At 34.0% G+C, this 17542-nt stretch overlaps 1 protein-coding gene across 1 annotated transcript; it reads left to right on the forward strand.

Annotated features, from left to right (window-relative positions):
- Window positions 1–15481: 15481 nt before the first annotated feature.
- LOC136066308 (uncharacterized) lies at window positions 15482–15931 on the forward strand. The gene has a single exon (XM_065770417.1). It carries the CDS (start codon window positions 15482–15484, stop codon window positions 15929–15931), a length of 450 nt encoding a protein of 149 aa, XP_065626489.1.
- The last annotated feature ends 1611 nt before the right edge of the window (window positions 15932–17542 follow it).

The following is a 17542-nucleotide window of genomic DNA, read 5'->3' on the forward strand; positions in this document are numbered from 1 at the left end:
AGTGTTTTTCTCTTAATTTCTCGATCCCCTTCCCTTAGGGTCATCTTTTTATTTTATACTATCCTCCTCCTTCATCTTTACCCTTCACGTGTAGACTAGATTGCTGGTGTTAATCCTTGTCCCATTAGCACTTTCTTGTAATCTTTGGGGAGTAGTTGTAAGGCTGAAAGATACTGTCTAGGTATCACTTCTTCATTAATGCGGTCAGAGAGTTAGCTGCAGAGCATTTAATGCTGTGGTAGCAGTTTTTCCTTTAGAAATTTCATGGCCTCTCTCTATCCTGTTCCGTCTTGATACTTATCCTCATCAATGAAATTGTCCGAAACGTTGCTCTTGATGTTAGACCGCACCTTCTGACTTCGGCTTTGCTTAACTAAGGAAGCATTCCTCCTCAAAGCACCTTCTTGGATGATCATGATTAGACTTCACCTCTTTACTTACCAACACGGATTCTTGGGAAGGTATTTACCCGCCCTCGGACTATTTAATGTCCTCGGATTGGGTCTTTGGCTCAATATATACATAGATATGTACTCTTGGGTCTATCACCCTTACAATTACCATATTATAAAATTTCATTTCGCTATTTATTATTTTAACATATAGGATACAAATCATTTATCTCACTTTTGTGTTTCATTTTATGCTCAACCAAGCACAACTTACCATGTGTTTGATTTTTTTTTTTTTTTTCCATTTAAAAGTTTTGTTATTTTGTAAAAAAGTCAAATAAATATATAAGAAGTTATGATTGGTGGAATGTAAATATAAAGTGTAACAGAAGATTTGTAATTGATTTTAAATTCCGTCATATATTTATATCCCGAATCTTATCAGTGTCACGTCATATCTTCTTCAAATGATAGAGAAGATAGCTCTATATACAAACATAATTATTATAAACTTCTATTAATAACTATCATAATGATCAAATTTATATTAAAAAAAATAAAAGAGAAAAAAAATCACATTTTATTAAACCTTCGGGTGCATTGCATAAATAATTGACTAGCATATAGGATGCATTAGTATTTTTAAGATACATTTACCCTATTTTCTCCCCTTATTTCTTACCAAACAAGGGAAGAATTTAAATATATATATATATATATTTATATATAATACACATCTTTTTCATTTTTCCATTCTTTCCACTAAATACTCATAATGGAAAAACATCAGCCTCTTCTGATCTTTCTTGCTTTCTTTCTTTTTTTCCTGTCATTCCTACATCTTCTTTCCCTTTATATTTCAATCATTCCTATCAAATAAAGCCTTAATATTATAATAAGGACTAAATTATTTGTTCTTAAAAAATATGATTTATACCACAATAAATTCTAAATGTTATAATATCAATAATATATATATATATATATATATAGAACAAACAAAGCATATTCCAAGCAGATATTCTAAACAAGTAATTCAACCACAAATATTAAATACTAAATCTAAAGCAATAATCATAAAGCCTAATTATGCAACACAAGATTTGGTAACTAAGTTAAAACTCTTGAAAGGAAAAACAACTCTGGGGATTCAACTACTCAAAAAATTGGAAAGAACCTCTATGGTTTCAAATAAAGGTTTAAGGCTTAAGGTGTTGTCAAGAATTCTATTAACTTGTTTTTCTTGTTTTTTTGGATCACAGCACAAAGATGATGAGTTTTTTTTTTTTTTTTTTTTAATTTATTTATTTTAGGTTGAAGAGAAAGGCTTTAAGATTTTTGTTTTGTGACTGCCCTCTCTCAACAAAAAGTTGTTAATGTGCCTTATATAGGTTGTTTAGATTTTGTGTACAAATGAGAATTCGGACAAAATTGCTTTTTGCCCTTTTCTGAAAAAAAATCCAGCATTTTGCCATTTTTTTCAAACTAATTAGGGAAATGCTCCTCTTTTGAAAATCGAGTTTCTGAAAATCGATTTAGGCTCTATAGCGGCGTTTTTAAGAACCCTATAGTGACTTTTTAAAGACCTATAGTGACGTTTTGTAACTCGATTTTACTAAAGTCGAGTTATAGGTAAAAAAAAGAAAAAAAAAATTGCATGTAACTCGACTTTATTAAAATCAAGTTACAAAACGTCACTATAGGTCCTTAAAACGTCACTATAGGGTCCTTAAAAACGCCGCAATAGGGCTTAAATCGATTTTCAAAAACTCGATTTTCAAAAGAGGGGCATTTCCCTAATTAGTTTGAGAAAGAGAGCAAAATGCGGGATTTTTTTTTAGAAAGGGGCAAAAAGCAATTTTCTCCATGAGAATTCACAACCTAACAATTTAACTTGAGCAAGAACATTATACTCGATTGAAAATTTTGAAGATAGTATAGTTGTGCCAACTTCAAATAGTTGTATTTCACTTATTTCAAATCCAAATTGAATCAAATTATATTCGTTTTGAAGTCCTGTATGCCTACTTTTCAATAAAATAATTTTCACTCCAAAATTCATTATAAATAGATAGTGAAAAAGCTATGAACAAAAAATCATCAACTTGTCATATTTTCATAGATCAAAATCTTGTCATCTTTTGACAGCTAACTAGACTCAACCCTAACAAATTAAATGATATTGATACAACACAAATTTGATATGTTTAGGCACTAGGATTTGCCAATATATCTATAAACCCAAACATCGGTCTCTCCTCTAGTAACATTTTGACTTTCAATTATAAAAAATAAAATAAAAAATCCCGCATTCAAGGACAGTAAATCTGTTTCGGATATGCTAATATACTTTTTTGAAGATCAACAGCTAATATGTCAACCAGAAAATGGAAAAAGGTCAGTAGATTAATTAGGTGCAACTGGACCAGTGAGCCAATTATTCCATAGCTTTTACTGTATTCAATAATGTCTTTCTCATGGTTAGAATTTCATAAAAGTTGGAGGTTGCAGAATTCTTTGAACCTGTTTTTTTTTTGGTTCCTTATGTGTCTATTATTCATTGAACATGCATGATTACCGACTCTTGCCTATATGCCTAAGTTTTAAATTTTTAAAAATTTGTCACAATAGGCCAAGCAACCAGCCGCCAGGTCCACTTAATATATAACCCCGAGTTATCTCTCTTAGTTTTTTATACGCAATTATTCATGCCAAATTCTATAAATTGGATTAGCATAGCCATTATTGGGTAGAAGAACTTATGTGCAAGATTGAATAAGAGAGAAAAAGAAGAAAATCTCTCTCCATATTTCTCTTCATGTCTGTTCCATATTTTTATGCGGATGGATTATTAGTCGGTGGATTCGTGTATCTTTCTCTGACATTATCAAGAGTAAAGACATAATGAATTCGATTGTTGATGATGTGATAGAATCGATCATCCTACAGGCTACAGGTACAAACACGTTTTCTTTCACACGGATCAATATAACATTATAACTTCGATCTCAATGATGAGCTATAGAGCTTAATGCGTTTTACTTTTACATGCTTTTACTTAATTGAGAGTTTGTAAGAATCTAGGGTCCAGTGGTGCACAACATGTATAATGCGATTCACATGGTCATCTGCATTTCTTAATTGACACTCTATAGGAGTTTATGTCCCATGTTTATTGGTCCTTTAGACATGCTTTTCCGTTTTCATCATTAAGCAATAAGCATGCGTAGTGCCTAAATACCATACCTATATACAAGATATGATTAAAATGCTTTTCTCTTTTGCTCAAGTTATGGTTGCATTAATTCTTCCATTGTCCTAGGCAAATTCTTATCAATTTATAAAGAAAAAACATAATGAGTACTGTAATACAGAATTCCTTGCCAGTAATCCATCATTAGAAAATTGCTAAAAATCTAAAGAATTGGATTGAAAATATGATAACCTTGTCTCCTCTCACATTTTTATCCTTTCCTAGAATTTGTTATATAGATAGAAATTTTGATTAAATATGTAATAAATCCAAAAAGAAAAGGAAAAATTGTACGTATAAATTAACTAGAAATTACTTGGTTCGCAGATGCTTAATTGTTTGAATTTATAATTCATACCCATACTGATTTCAAAAAATGGTGGTGAATGATGCTGGAATTACGCACAAAAATGGTAGAGCAACAAAATAAACGTTTCCATATTTTGTGGATTTATTTCCTTTTTCTTTTTAATTTTTTTGATTTATTTGGAAGAATATGGTGAGTTAGACACGTGGTTAGTTGCCCGTTGATTCATAATTACTAAAGCAAAAAAAATTACCTGTTGATTCATGATGACAATATTGAGTTTACTGTTACGTTAAGCACCTATATTACATAATAAGCATTGACGTAAAAGATTCATTAAGATTAAAAGAAGAAAGATGCTTCAGATGAATATTGGAAGAACAGAATCTTCATCCTTTCAATGTCAGAGGGCCACACATGTTACGATCAAAGTGACATAATTCACTTTTTCACTAATATAGGGCAAGCAAAAAGCCCTAGTGTAAAACAAATTATAGCTCTTTCTATCACAATTTTAGTATTTCACATTCTGCATATATATATATATATATGTGTGTGTGTGTGATTTAAAATCAATGACTAACAAACAATAGTAATATAATTATGAAAACAAAAAAATTTTAGCAAGGATCATATAAATACAACTACACAATAACATCAAATCTTACGTGAAAAATTCTCTAGTGTAGAGAAAAAAATCATGGGACAGCTTTAAAAAATATCCACTATGAAATAAAGATTAAAACTATCAAATTTATGCTAAACTATCAAGTTTATGCTAAACTTGAGTTCACAATAAATTAGATATACAACAAATCTTAAAAAGTAAATATAATTTTACCATAAAACCAATAGCAAAATCTTCCTTTAAATATTCTAACTTTCGATGATTGTAACACTCAAAACCTCTACGAAAACTCCACCAATTTATCCTTCTTGTACGTAACTTGAGCAAAAAAAAATTATCTCTTTTTTCTTTTTCACTTTCTCACACTCACTGTGTTTCTTTCTATTTCTTCGGCCTGCACTTGCTCTGCGTTTTGCTCTCTCTGGAACACACACACACAATAGCCAAAAAAATAACACACTGCTTCAGCTCTTTTTTTCAAGGCCGCAAGACCCTTGCCTTTTTCTTCTTACTTTTCTTTCTTCCTTCAGCGTCTTAGACACACTTGCTCAGCTTTGCATCACCTCTCATTAAGTGAAGTCAGACCTTCCCGTGCATATTCAGCTTTGCATTAAACCAAAACTGACTTGTGGGGCTTGAGAAGACAAGCTCATAAATGAGCTTTGACAAGAGTAGCAAGCAAGTGGGCTGGACCCACTAGGTGCCACGCACCTAACATGCACGTCCATTGCATGGAAAATTCATGCACCCTTTGCTCAAATTTACAGAATCTCTGTCCCAATATGGTCCAGACCCGAGAGGCCTACACGTTGTGACCGCAACCCAAATGCCAAAATGAGACATTGTAGAGAGTGAGAGTCTACAGGGAAAGACAAGCCTCCACAAATATCTTCAAGACTCTGGACCCACGAAATCAAATTGGGGCCAACAACCCCTCTCAAGTTCGCTGTTTCTGCATGGTTTGGCTGTATTCAGAAACAGCAATTCTATTTCTAGAGCATCAGCAGTGGGGTTTGTAAATGCCAAATCTTAAGAATATTTAGCATTTAAGCTCTAAAATTACTCAACAACTGGGAGGGCATATGTCATATGCCAATTTTTTTTTGAGATTTTGCTATAGTACCATCTCAAATGTAAGATGGTACTGTAGCTCAATGTTATAAAAAAAAATATATATTTTAATGCAGTCATTTCTCTCTCCTCTCTCATTTTAACCGGGAAATTCTCTCTCCTATCTCATTTCTCTCTTCCTTCTCTCTTTATTTCTGCTCTCTCTTCTTCTTGCTCTATGATTCTTCTCAACATCTTCACTCTTCGACAACTCTCTAGATCGGTGTTGAATCGTCTACCATGATCGGAGAGGATCGGCGCTGGATCGTCTACCACGATCGGAGAGGATCGGCGTTGGATCGGCGTTGTACCATGATCGGAGAGGATCGGCGTTGATCGGCGTTGTACCAAATCTAGATAGTGGTGGGTCTCGAGATCGGTGGTGGTTTCTAGATCGGTGGTGGGTCTCTGTGTTCTTCCTTCTCCGGCAACTCTCTAGATCGGTGGTGGGTCAACAAATCAACTTCCTTCAAGCTTCCCAACGACGAATCCGCTTCCTTCGAGCTTCGGCGATGGTGGGTCTGGTTTTTGACCGTGGGTTGCTGTGTTTTTTTTTTTTTTTGTGTGGTGTTGATGGGTAGAGAGGGAGGGTGGTGGTGGTTTTGATGGACGGAGGGCAGTGTTCTGGTCTTTTCTCTGGATTTTTTTTTTTTTTTAGTGTTGATGGTAGATTATTGGTTGCCGGTGGTGGGGTGGTGTGCAGCGGTGGTGGCGATGATGGTGGTTCTTGAACAGAAAGAAAGAGAAAAAGAATAAAAAATGAATAAATAATGTGTTGTATTGTACAGTGATAATTGTGAGATATTAATATTTTATTGCGGTAGAAATATTATTTTAATGAGTAGAATTGAGAAATAAAATTTGGGATGTTGGAGAATTGAAAAATTTTATTGTATAATTGATAAAGTTACTTTTGGAGATAGTAAAATAGGATGGGATATAGAAACCAGCTGCGGATGCTTAGCCCAAGTTAAACTTTGATTCCTCAAGTGGCCCCTATCTATATTCGTATATTCTAGCACTAAACTCATACAGTGTCATGATGATGTGTAATTTCATGTTTGGGAATTTTAAGCGTATATGCCCCTCAGTTAGGGCTCAATTATTGTCTATGATCACGGGTGGAACTAGAAATTTTGTTATAACTTGTGAGTTGAGGTGGAACCATGAATTTTCGTTTGGAAGAAGGGCAGAGTAAAGCTATTATTATCATGCAATTCCAAAAAAAAACTCATAGTACTATATATATATATATATATATTATTGTTAGAATTTTCTAATAAGTGTAATTCTTACTAACACTGAAAATACCGACAAATCACGAAAGTTAATAGTAAAGTACTAACAAACCCATAAATCACTTTTATTTACATATCAATTTATAATTATCTTGTTATTTTTTTAGCTTTTTTTTTTTGAAAAGTTGAATGAAGCTTCTAAAAAGAGTTGATAGGCAAAATTATGGCTACAAGTTAGGCGTAAAACCGTAAAAGTAAGTAAAAGTTATAACGTGTTGGGAGGAGAATGGAAAAGGATAATGAAAGGGATTAGGATAATGGTTGACATGTAAGGTGGGAAGACCAGACTTTGTCCTTGGGCGGGCCATCTCTTAAAAAATCATGCTAGGAATTGAGTTTCACACTTTCACCGACCACTGCTAGACAATTGTTAAAGATTTTAAATAAATTTGGGGGGTCCATTTTCAACGTAGTTCCGCCCCTACTTGTAACGCTCTCACAGTCACGTACCGACTCCATGTTTGACATATTTGATAGATTAAACGTCACGAAAAAGTAATATTAGAGATATTTTAAATTTTATGAGTAATTACATGCTTATCTTTTGAAGTTTAGGAAAATAACACTTCACTCTAAATGAAAAAAAAAAAAATACTCTCAATTTTTTAGGTTTGAAGAAATTAACAATTCCCCTTTTTGTTTATATTTGTGACAAAATATTTTAAATTTCTTTAAGAACCTCTTTACAAAAGTTTACCCATGATTAGTAAAAATATAACTAATAAATTTAAATAAAAAAGCAAAGTTTATCAAGCACCAAAACAATTGCAACGACCAGTAGTGGCTCCAGGAATTTTTCTCAGGGTGGTTATGAAAAAACTTAAATTAAACAAAATCTAATAAAAAGATAAATTCATATATTGACAACAAAAAAAAATTTTTTTTTTTTTTTAAATTTTGAAATCATTTCATAATAATCTCATTATCAATGCTGTAAGCTACATTGTTTTTTTTTTTTTTTAGAATTTTAGTTAAATAAAATTTTTCTTGGATTTTTCTTTTTGTTTGTAAGGGCTCAATATATTGCTAAGAGGAACAAAGTTTGATGACAAAATTTGACTACAAACTTAGTTGTAGTCTAGACTATAACTTTCACTAAAGAAATTAACATGGCTACATATTTTGAAAATCTAACCGTTGAATTATATGTTCTTTATGTTATTAAAACACTTGTCAAATTTCATGTCAATTGGATATTATTTACTATTTGATCCATATACTTATTTTTTGCGTATAGTTTTAGACTACAAAAAGTTGAAATTTAAACATTTGATTGATGACATAAGCTTTTGATCTTTGATCTTCTTAAAGTTTTGCAAGAATGGAGGATATAAGAAAAAAAAATGTAATCTAATTGTGGTTTATCAAAATTTATATTCAATAATAAAAAATAAAAAATATTGAGTAGAGTTGTAAACTTAGTTTACAATGACGTTAATTTATTACTAAACTTTGTCCAAAGTTTAATTATATTAGGCTTAAAAAAAATTAGGGTGGTCACACATTTTTTAAGGGTAAAAAAAATCATAACATTTTTAAATTTTATATATAATAATGATTTTTTTTCCAAGTCAGGGTGGTCCTATGACCACCCTAGCTCTAACGTGGAGCTGCCAGTGGCAACGACAAATAGCTCCATAATATGTCGAAATAAGAAGAAAAATAAGCGAAAGTCATATTTAATATTTTAAAATACACTTTAATTAAAAATTAAAAACAACGGATTTTAATTCTTAAATTGAGGATACTTTTGGAAACCTATTCTTAAGCAAAGGACAAGTTAATACACAAACATTTTTAATATTAATTTAACAAAATTTAGTCAAACGGATGTTAAGGGAGGAAAGTTTTTTTTTTTTTTTTTTTTCATCAAGTTTGAGGTTGAGTGTCCTTTCTCCTAATTTCACGGGAGGAGAATGTAATTCTATTATATGTTTTACAATATGATATGTCATTAATTACCAAAAAAATTAATTCAAAGATTTATTTATTATGTTTTTTTTTTTGAGGAAACAGTAATACTGATTAGAACACACAAATACGAAGTAATATATAAAGTTTTTTAAACAGACTTATAATATATTACATAATCAGATTACTGCTACAAAATGGTCTAACCTTTGTAGTAGTAGTTTGGAGTTATAAAGACTAAAACTTTAACACACATGACCGATGTGGGATAAACATCCCTATATATATATATATATATATTGAGAAAACAGTAATTCTTATTAGAACACATAAACATAAAAATAATATATAAAGTTTTTAAAATAAGCTTACAATACATTATATAACCAGAGTACCGCTATAAAATAACCTAAACTTATTATGTTGTTAAATGCACTAATTACATTCGTTACCGCATTTTGATATCAATTTGTAAGTTTTCTATATTGAAATTGATAATAACTTTAGCATTTCAATTAGAGGTAGAGTAGCTTATACCCTAATCACTACTAAGTTATAGGTCCTTTCGGTAATTAACTTGGGTATACATGTAATTTGCGAAGGATTGAACATGTAAACTACCCCTGTTGAACCCAGAATCCAAGATGGCTACTACATTCAAAGAAGTAGGCTAGAGTCATTTGTAATTAAAAGACAGAATACTTTTTTGGAAAGTACTGGAGGCAAGTTACTATCTTGTCAACCCACATTGTCTGTTCTTTTCTTCCAGAGTCAGGAAAGCCGTTCGTTCAAGAAATCATCAAGAACTTCGCATGAAGAATCCAATTTCTAGGTTTCATACTTTCACTTTTTTGGCCCACTGATTTGTTATTCAGTTTCTTGTTTGCTTCAAGCTAGCTTGCTAGTTAGGAGCAAAAGCATCGGCATAGAGCTACATAATGATGTCACGGAAATCATTAATTTGCTTTTAAAGAGATTTTTTTTTTCTTTTTTTTTTTTTTTGAGAAAAGCTTTTAAAGAGATTGTTTACTATTTATTTATGCATCACCATCATCTTACCTTCTTATTTTGAAAAATGATATTTCTATAATATTTTCACAACAAATCGTAAGTGAGAAGTTATTACCAAGATTTTTAGATTCAGATCGTTCATTGAACCGTAAAAGGAAGAGGTTCAAAGTTTTTAAGGTCGAACTGGGGTCGAACCGTGATGACTTCATAATTAATTTAATAATTAATTAAAGCCTAAATATAGATATTAAATTTATAAAACTAGAAAAATTGACAATATATCTATATATGAGGAAAATTTAAAGATTTTCAAGTATATATATTTAATAATGAAATAAGAAAGTAATAAAATAAAATAATAACCATGAAAATATTAAAATTTATGATTAATTTTTGAAGTAAAGTTGAATATCTTTGAAAGATTTTAATTATAATATATTTTTTTATTCCTTGTAAGAGATGGTTAATTTAATTAAGTAGAATAAAATTGTGTTAAGTTTTTTTTTTTTTTTTTTTAAATTGCTAAGGGGTTGGACCACACAGTTCTTGCCACCGGTTCGTGTGGTCCAACCCTGGTTTTAGGAGTTCACGGAATTAACAAAAAATCCAGTTTTTTATGCTTAAAACAACGGTTTTCATCTTAGTTCCCGGTTTTCACGGTCCGACCTCCCGATCTGGTCCAGGTTTGAAAACCTTGGTTATTACTTGTTATTAATAGTGGGCAAGAAAATAATTTCAGTAGTAGGTGATTAAAAGTAAAAACCAGTAATAAACTAATGCCTAAAATTTATTATAAAAATATTATGAAAATGTTGTAAATATACCATTTCTCTTCTAATTTACATTAACTGTAGTATAAATTAATGTCACGACCATATAAATATGTACATGCTAAACTCTTTTTTCTTTTAAGATACGATAAATTTTCAATTATTATATTTGCTCTATAATAATTATTCTTTATTATTAGCTAAGATACCAATTGATTTTCTATGTAATCAGAATTTAAATTCCAAAATCAAATCAGTTTGTCTATCTACATACATGTATACTTAAACATATACACGACAAAAGGATGCGAATATTGCATCTTCATACCATGTGGAAGATCAATTGTTAGTTCAATGGTTACTTAACAGTGTAACTTTGCTTTTTAATTCTGGTTACTTAACAGTTTAACTTTGCTTTTTAATTCTCTCTCTCTCTCTCTCTCTCTCTCTCTCTCTCTCTCTCTCTCTCTATATATATAAGTAAATTTGCTCGTTAACTTTGTCTCTCTCACCATTTGGCAATTAGGAATTCAAATTCAATCGTGTTCTTACTTAGTATTAGTAAATCTTGGACATTTCTTTAATTTTCTTTTTACATGCTTGTGTTCTTTTTTCTTTTTCTTTTTTCTCTCTCAAATAATGTAACATGGATTTCCTTCTTCACATGTGTTTCGTAAAAAAAAAAAAAAATATAAACACTGTTTCTCTAACTTCTGTTATTTTATAAAAACAATGATTGTTAGAATTAAACGCATAAAGGTGCCAAATCATTAAGGTAAAAATAACTCTTGGGAAGAATTATATTAGGAAGTTTAAAAAAAAAATTATATTAGGAACTAAAAATATGTATACAATAACTTTAAACAAACACTTAAAAATCAGGTAAAAATTAAAAATACTTATATATTAGGTTTAAAAGACAGTAGAATTTTAATTTTGTGAAACTTTTAATTAATTTTAATTGCCAATAACCTTGTATCTCAGGGGAACTACATAATCTCCCAAGAATGAGGGTTTGAGTCCATCTTAATAACTTAAACCCCATACCTTCTAAATGTGTTACTTCAAATCCCATACTTTAATTATTGTGTCAAACAAAACCTCATATATGATCTTAATGCTCCGTTTGTTTTGAAGTAAAATATTTTCAAACCTAAAATATTTTACAGGTAAACAACTTTACATGTAAAACATTTTTAGGCGTTTAGTATGACAAGTAAAAATTTTCAAGCAAATTATCAAAACCAATGGCTTAGCGACCAAAGTCACTAGTGCCAGAGGTCCGATAATTGGAAGACGAGAATAGTGGCTTCAACGCAAGCACCGATGGTCGGAATGGCGGCTTTAGTTATCAAACTTCCGACACTGGTCACTAAGGCGACTGCTGAACCTAGCACATGTCATAGGAGCGATAGCTCTGGCCACCAGATTGTTGGTACTGGTCATCGGAATGGCAGCTCCAACCACCAGACCGTTTGCATCGTCTATCCAGCCCACCACACTGATGACCTAGCCACCAGATAGGTTAAGGGAAACCATTGTGTGTTTTTGTAAAAAAAATTACCAAACTTTCCAATGTAAAATATTTTATAATGGATTTTACGTTCAATAGAAAATATTTTACTAGTTTGACCACATTTTACTTGTAAACAAACACTTAAAAATGGGAAAATATTTTCCTATAAATATTTTCCTCAAAACAAATAAAGCATTATGGGCGTAAACACCTGCGACGAGTGGTTTTCTCATAGGAAGATCACCTCAGCTTGGAGCGGATCAGGTTGATGGTGAAAACGGAGTCGTCACCTAGATTAGGTCTAAGAACCATATGTATAACACTCTTATGTGTAGGACTAATCTTACCAGAGCACGAGTCTGGAGTTTAGGTATAGGGATGGGAAGATGTTAGGCACCCAACACCACCCGACCTATAAGTCAGCTTCCACTCATTGTGTTCCAAATCCTAATCCCATCAAGAGGTCTTTTAATAGGTTATTCTACACACAACCTACCCTAACATGCATCAACACACAACATGGCATCTCAATTATATCGCATTCATGGCATAAAGTCCTATCATTCATCTAGCACATATATATCCAAGGGCAACAACCAACATATCACAATAGCATCCATAAGGCAGCAACAACAACAAGGCAGTAGCATACGATCATGGCACTTAATCAAACATATTCAATCATTCGAGAATAGCATCATAGCATTCATCATGTTCATCAACCATATCATGCTTGTCATCCAAATGCATGTTCATCATATTCATATGCACGATTTACCTTACTGCATCACAGCACTTATACATCTATGCATGTTCATGTTGTTCATCAAAACATGTAAACCCTAATCATTAATCTAACAATTCAAACATATAAAGCATGATATTCTACTAACCTTAAAGCTAAACATGTGAAAACTAGACTCAAGAGGACCGAAATAGATGATTAAAACAAAGCAAAACAGATGAAATAAGGAAGAACCCTAAGCATACTTAGGACAAAATTAAACAGGACCTAAACAGATGATTAAAATAAAGCAAAACAGATGAAAATAGGACCTATTCATACTTAGGACAAAATTAAACACAAAAGATTAAGACTAAACAAACCAAAAAATAACTTCTAAGTATGCATAACATATAAATCAAATTAAGAATAATAAGAACACAAGTTATAAAAATCCAAATTAAGGAGGAACCATGGAAAGAGACTTACCTTGCTTATGGATCACAACTTTGTAGATATTTAACCAACCCGTTAGTGTTTACACAACAAGATCAAATGATAATCAAGGGAATCAAACATATCAATAATTCTATGTTAGTCACAACTCAAAAATAATAAAAAAGACTCTTGAAAAGCTTTTGAAAAAAGTTTTGATTTTGGGATTGAAAACAAGTTTCTGCCTTAAGACCACTAGAGATAGGTTTTGAATAACTGAAAAATGTACATAGTAGCTGAGTGTGCAGAAGATTAAGAGAGGAGTATTCTTGGATGAGTTTTAGTGAAAAATAGTCTCTCTCTAGCTAGGGTTTGAGTTTAGAGTTTAGAGGCATAAGATTGTATTTATATCCTTAAACAAGGGTTTTCGGAGTCATTTAAAGGGTTTTAGACGTTCCGAAGGGTTTAAGGGTCGTCCCCTATCAAAGATTGAGGTCTTGGGGGGCCAAAACTGAAGTTTTAAGCTGCTGAAAACAAGCCTATATATGCAGGTTCGAGGCATGCATACGCATGCTTAACCCATGTGTACACATGCTTCTTAAAAACCCTAAATTTGACTGCATAATTGGCCCAACTTCAAATGGTCATAACTCGCTCAATATAAACTCAAATCATGCAAAATTTATGTTCAAATTTAAGTCCAGGATGTCTACTTTCTAATAAAGCAAACCTAACTCAAAAAGTCTTTGTGGATCAAAAGTTATGATAAAAACAGTGAAAAAAAATGTCATTTTCAACATCATTTTCAAAATAATTTGAGCACTTTTAAGTTGTTATGGGGGGAAAGGCCCAATTTAACGTAGTGGGCCTAGGGCCCCATTTGAGGACTACTGTGCATCCGAAGAGAAGAAACTAGTAGGGACAAAGTCTATCTGGAAGGAGAAGAGATGAGTACAATTCGAAGAGGTCCTACTCTTCGGATACGAATAGTATTGATTAATCAAACGTGTAGAAGGTCCGAATGATCTTTCTAGCATCCCTATTGATCAAGATGAGCTCTGAATATATCTTGAGATGATAAGAATGGGAAAATATCTAAAGGAAAAGCTGCTACCACCGTATAAAATGCACTGCAGTAACTTTTCTGGCCGCATTTATGTGGAGAAGACCCCTGAACAGGGTAACCTCATCTATCGCCACTCACAAAAAGCTAAGAAAGATACATGACATGCACTCAAGTAGGAGCCTAGATAAAGAACAAGTGAACGATGGGGATGAGAGGAGAGAATGCTATATAAAGAAGAAGGGCTCCTAAAATAGGGGGAGGTCAAATTGTAGCCCTAAGAACTGGAACCTGTATTCAATTTATCATAAGATTCTTTGGACTTGAACATACTTGGTCTTTACGTGTACTTTTATGCTGGTTTATACTGGTATATTGTGATCAACCGTTGCAAGCTCCATATTTAACCTAGCTCTATCATCCACGCTCTATAAATTTATTGTTTTTGGGCTTGGGCTACAAATCCTAACCCTACAATTAGTGCAGTCTGTGGGAAGAGCTTGAGTAGAAGTGGAAGCAACAGTTGATAATGGCTGAACCAGGTCAACAACCAGCAGAATCTGGGGTGTCCCAACACACAGACCCTTTTCTCAATTTAGAGCAGAGACGAGATTGTGAAGGTAGCGTACATACTACGCACCCTGAGCGAAGTCAACCGCATGGAGGAAGTGACGTGTCTCATGCAGAAAAGAACAACATGCAACTGGAAACTGAGAGGTTAAGGAGAGAGTTGCGCCATGCAAAAAGAAAATGTATTTCTTCGCATTCGGATGAGGATTGGGGTGATGAGTAAGATGTCACTTACGAGCAGAGGTCTCGAACACCAATCAGTGAATCCTTTTCATACGAAGAGGAGCACTATCGCAAAAAGCAGCCTCAAAGCCTATCACGTGGAGGGGTAGGAAACGATGCTATGAGTAAGGCTTTGAATCAAATCTCTAGGTCACCCTTCACGCACAGGATTGAAGGAGCGAGACTTACTCGGCGTTTTAACCAGCCAACCTTTACTATTTATAATGGTAAAACGAACCCTGTGAAGCATGTGAGCCACTTTAATCAAAGGATGGTTGTCTATTCCAAAGATAAAGCTCTGATGTGTAAGGTCTTCCCCTCCAGTCTTAGACCGGTTGCAATGAGGTGGTTCGATAGCTTGAAAGCAGATTCCATCAATTCCTACAAAGAGCTCACTCAAGCTTTTGATTCACGTTTTATCACACATCGAAGAGTGGCCAGGCCCTTGTCTTCTCTGCTATCCTTGAGCATGCATGAGGGTGAGACCCTGAAGGCATACTCGGATAGGTACTGGGAGATGTTTAATGACATGGAGGGCAACTTTGATGCAATGGCCTTTGACACGTTCAAGCTCGACCTCCCTACTGACCATGGTTTAAGAATGTCTTTGTTTGGTAATCCTGTTACTAACATGCGTCAACTTATAGACCGTATTGAAAATTATAAAAGGGTTGAAGAGGATCAGCAACAAGGGAAGGGTAAGGACAAGGTTATCCCCTAGGAGAGGAAGGATTTCAGGTCGGACCGTTACAATAACAACAAGCCACGGAGAGATTTCCCTGGGCAATCGGGTTCAACAAATGCTCAAGCAGTCAATACTGTGTTCAAGGAGCCAGTTCACCAAGTGTTGGAGAAGATTAAGAATAAGCCATTCTTTAAGTGGCCGAGTAAAATGGTAGGGAATCCTGAGAGGCGCAATCACAATCTCTATTGCCAGAGTCACCAAGACCATGGGCATAACACTGAAGATTACAGAAGTCTGTAGGATCATTTGGACCAACTGGTCCGCGAAGATAGGTTGAGGCACCTCTTGCATTACTCCAGTGGCCGAGAAGGTCAGATGAATTCTGAGCCCGAGAGGAATGATTCTTCGAAACCTTCATTAGGGACTATTAACGTCATTTTCGCCACACCAGGAAGAACAGGGTCCTAGCCATCTAAGGTTATATCAATAGCTCAGTTATCGGCAGAGGACTTTGGTCGAGATCCGAGGAGCGCTAGACTAGTTGTTCAACCAGTTTTAGGCTTCTCGGACGAAGATAAGATTAGAACCATCCAACCTCATGACGACGTTTTAGTAGTCACCCTTAGAATTGGAGGATATGATGTGAAGAGGGTAATGGTAGACCAGGGTAGCGCGGTGGAGATAATGTACCCTGACCTCTACAGGGGGCTGAACCTCAAACCTGATGACTTAACACCATACTGTTCTCCCTTGGTTAGCTTCGAGGGAAGAATTGTCACCCCGAAGGGCCAGATACGGCTGCCTGTGCAAAATGGCTTGGAAGTAGTGGAAGTAGACTTCATTGTTGTAGATGTGTGTTCCCCTTATAAAGCAATTATAGCCAGACCTTGGCTACATACGCTAGGAGTTGTTTCCTCTACTCTACATCAAAAAATTAAATATCCATCCGAAGGACGAGTTTGTGAAATCTGTGGAGATCAGTCCTCGGCCAGACAATGCTTGGTGGCTGCCATCCAGCACAAGCCCGAAATCGAGTCCTCGGCCAGGGCCGAGGGAGACTTATAGCAGTTAAAAAGTCGGGTGTCACTCGTCGAAGATCTTGATGAAGGCATCAGATGTAAGGATTTAGTAAAAGTTTTAATCGAGGACAATCCTGAAAGGTTCTTTCAAGTCGGATCTCAGATGCCTCAACCAGAAAAAGAAGAGCTAATTGATTTCCTTAAGAGAAATATTGACGTATTTGCCTGGAGTGCTTACGAAGCCTTGGGAGTAGATCCAAAGTTCATTTGCCACCATCTGAGGGTCAACCCACTGACTGTCCCTAAGAAACAACCTCTTCAGCGGCCATCTAAAGAACATGCAGATGCAGTCAAAGAAGAAGTAACGAAACTCAAATATGTTGGAGCTATTAAAGAGGTTTTGTACCCTGAGTGGTTAGCAAATACTGTGGTAGTAAAGAAGAAGAGCAGGAAATGGCGAGTCTGTGTAGATTTCACCGATTTAAATAAGGCTTGTCCTAAGAATCCTTTCCCTATGCCGAAAATTAATCAGCTAGTAGATGCTACTGTAGGCCATCCTCGGATGAGTTTCTTGGATACTTTTCAAGGTTACCATCAAATACCATTAGCCCCAGATGACCAGGAGAAG

Source organism: Quercus suber, unplaced genomic scaffold (genome assembly GCF_002906115.3).
Source record: "Quercus suber isolate HL8 unplaced genomic scaffold, Cork oak 2.0 scaffold_30, whole genome shotgun sequence".
In the NCBI taxonomy this organism is placed as follows: domain Eukaryota; kingdom Viridiplantae; phylum Streptophyta; class Magnoliopsida; order Fagales; family Fagaceae; genus Quercus; species Quercus suber.

Excerpts from the sequence above, each read along its gene's own strand:
- LOC136066308 (XM_065770417.1), top strand. The coding sequence starts at position 15,482 with ATGGTTGTCTATTCCAAAGATAAAGCTCTGATGTGTAAGGTCTTCCCC.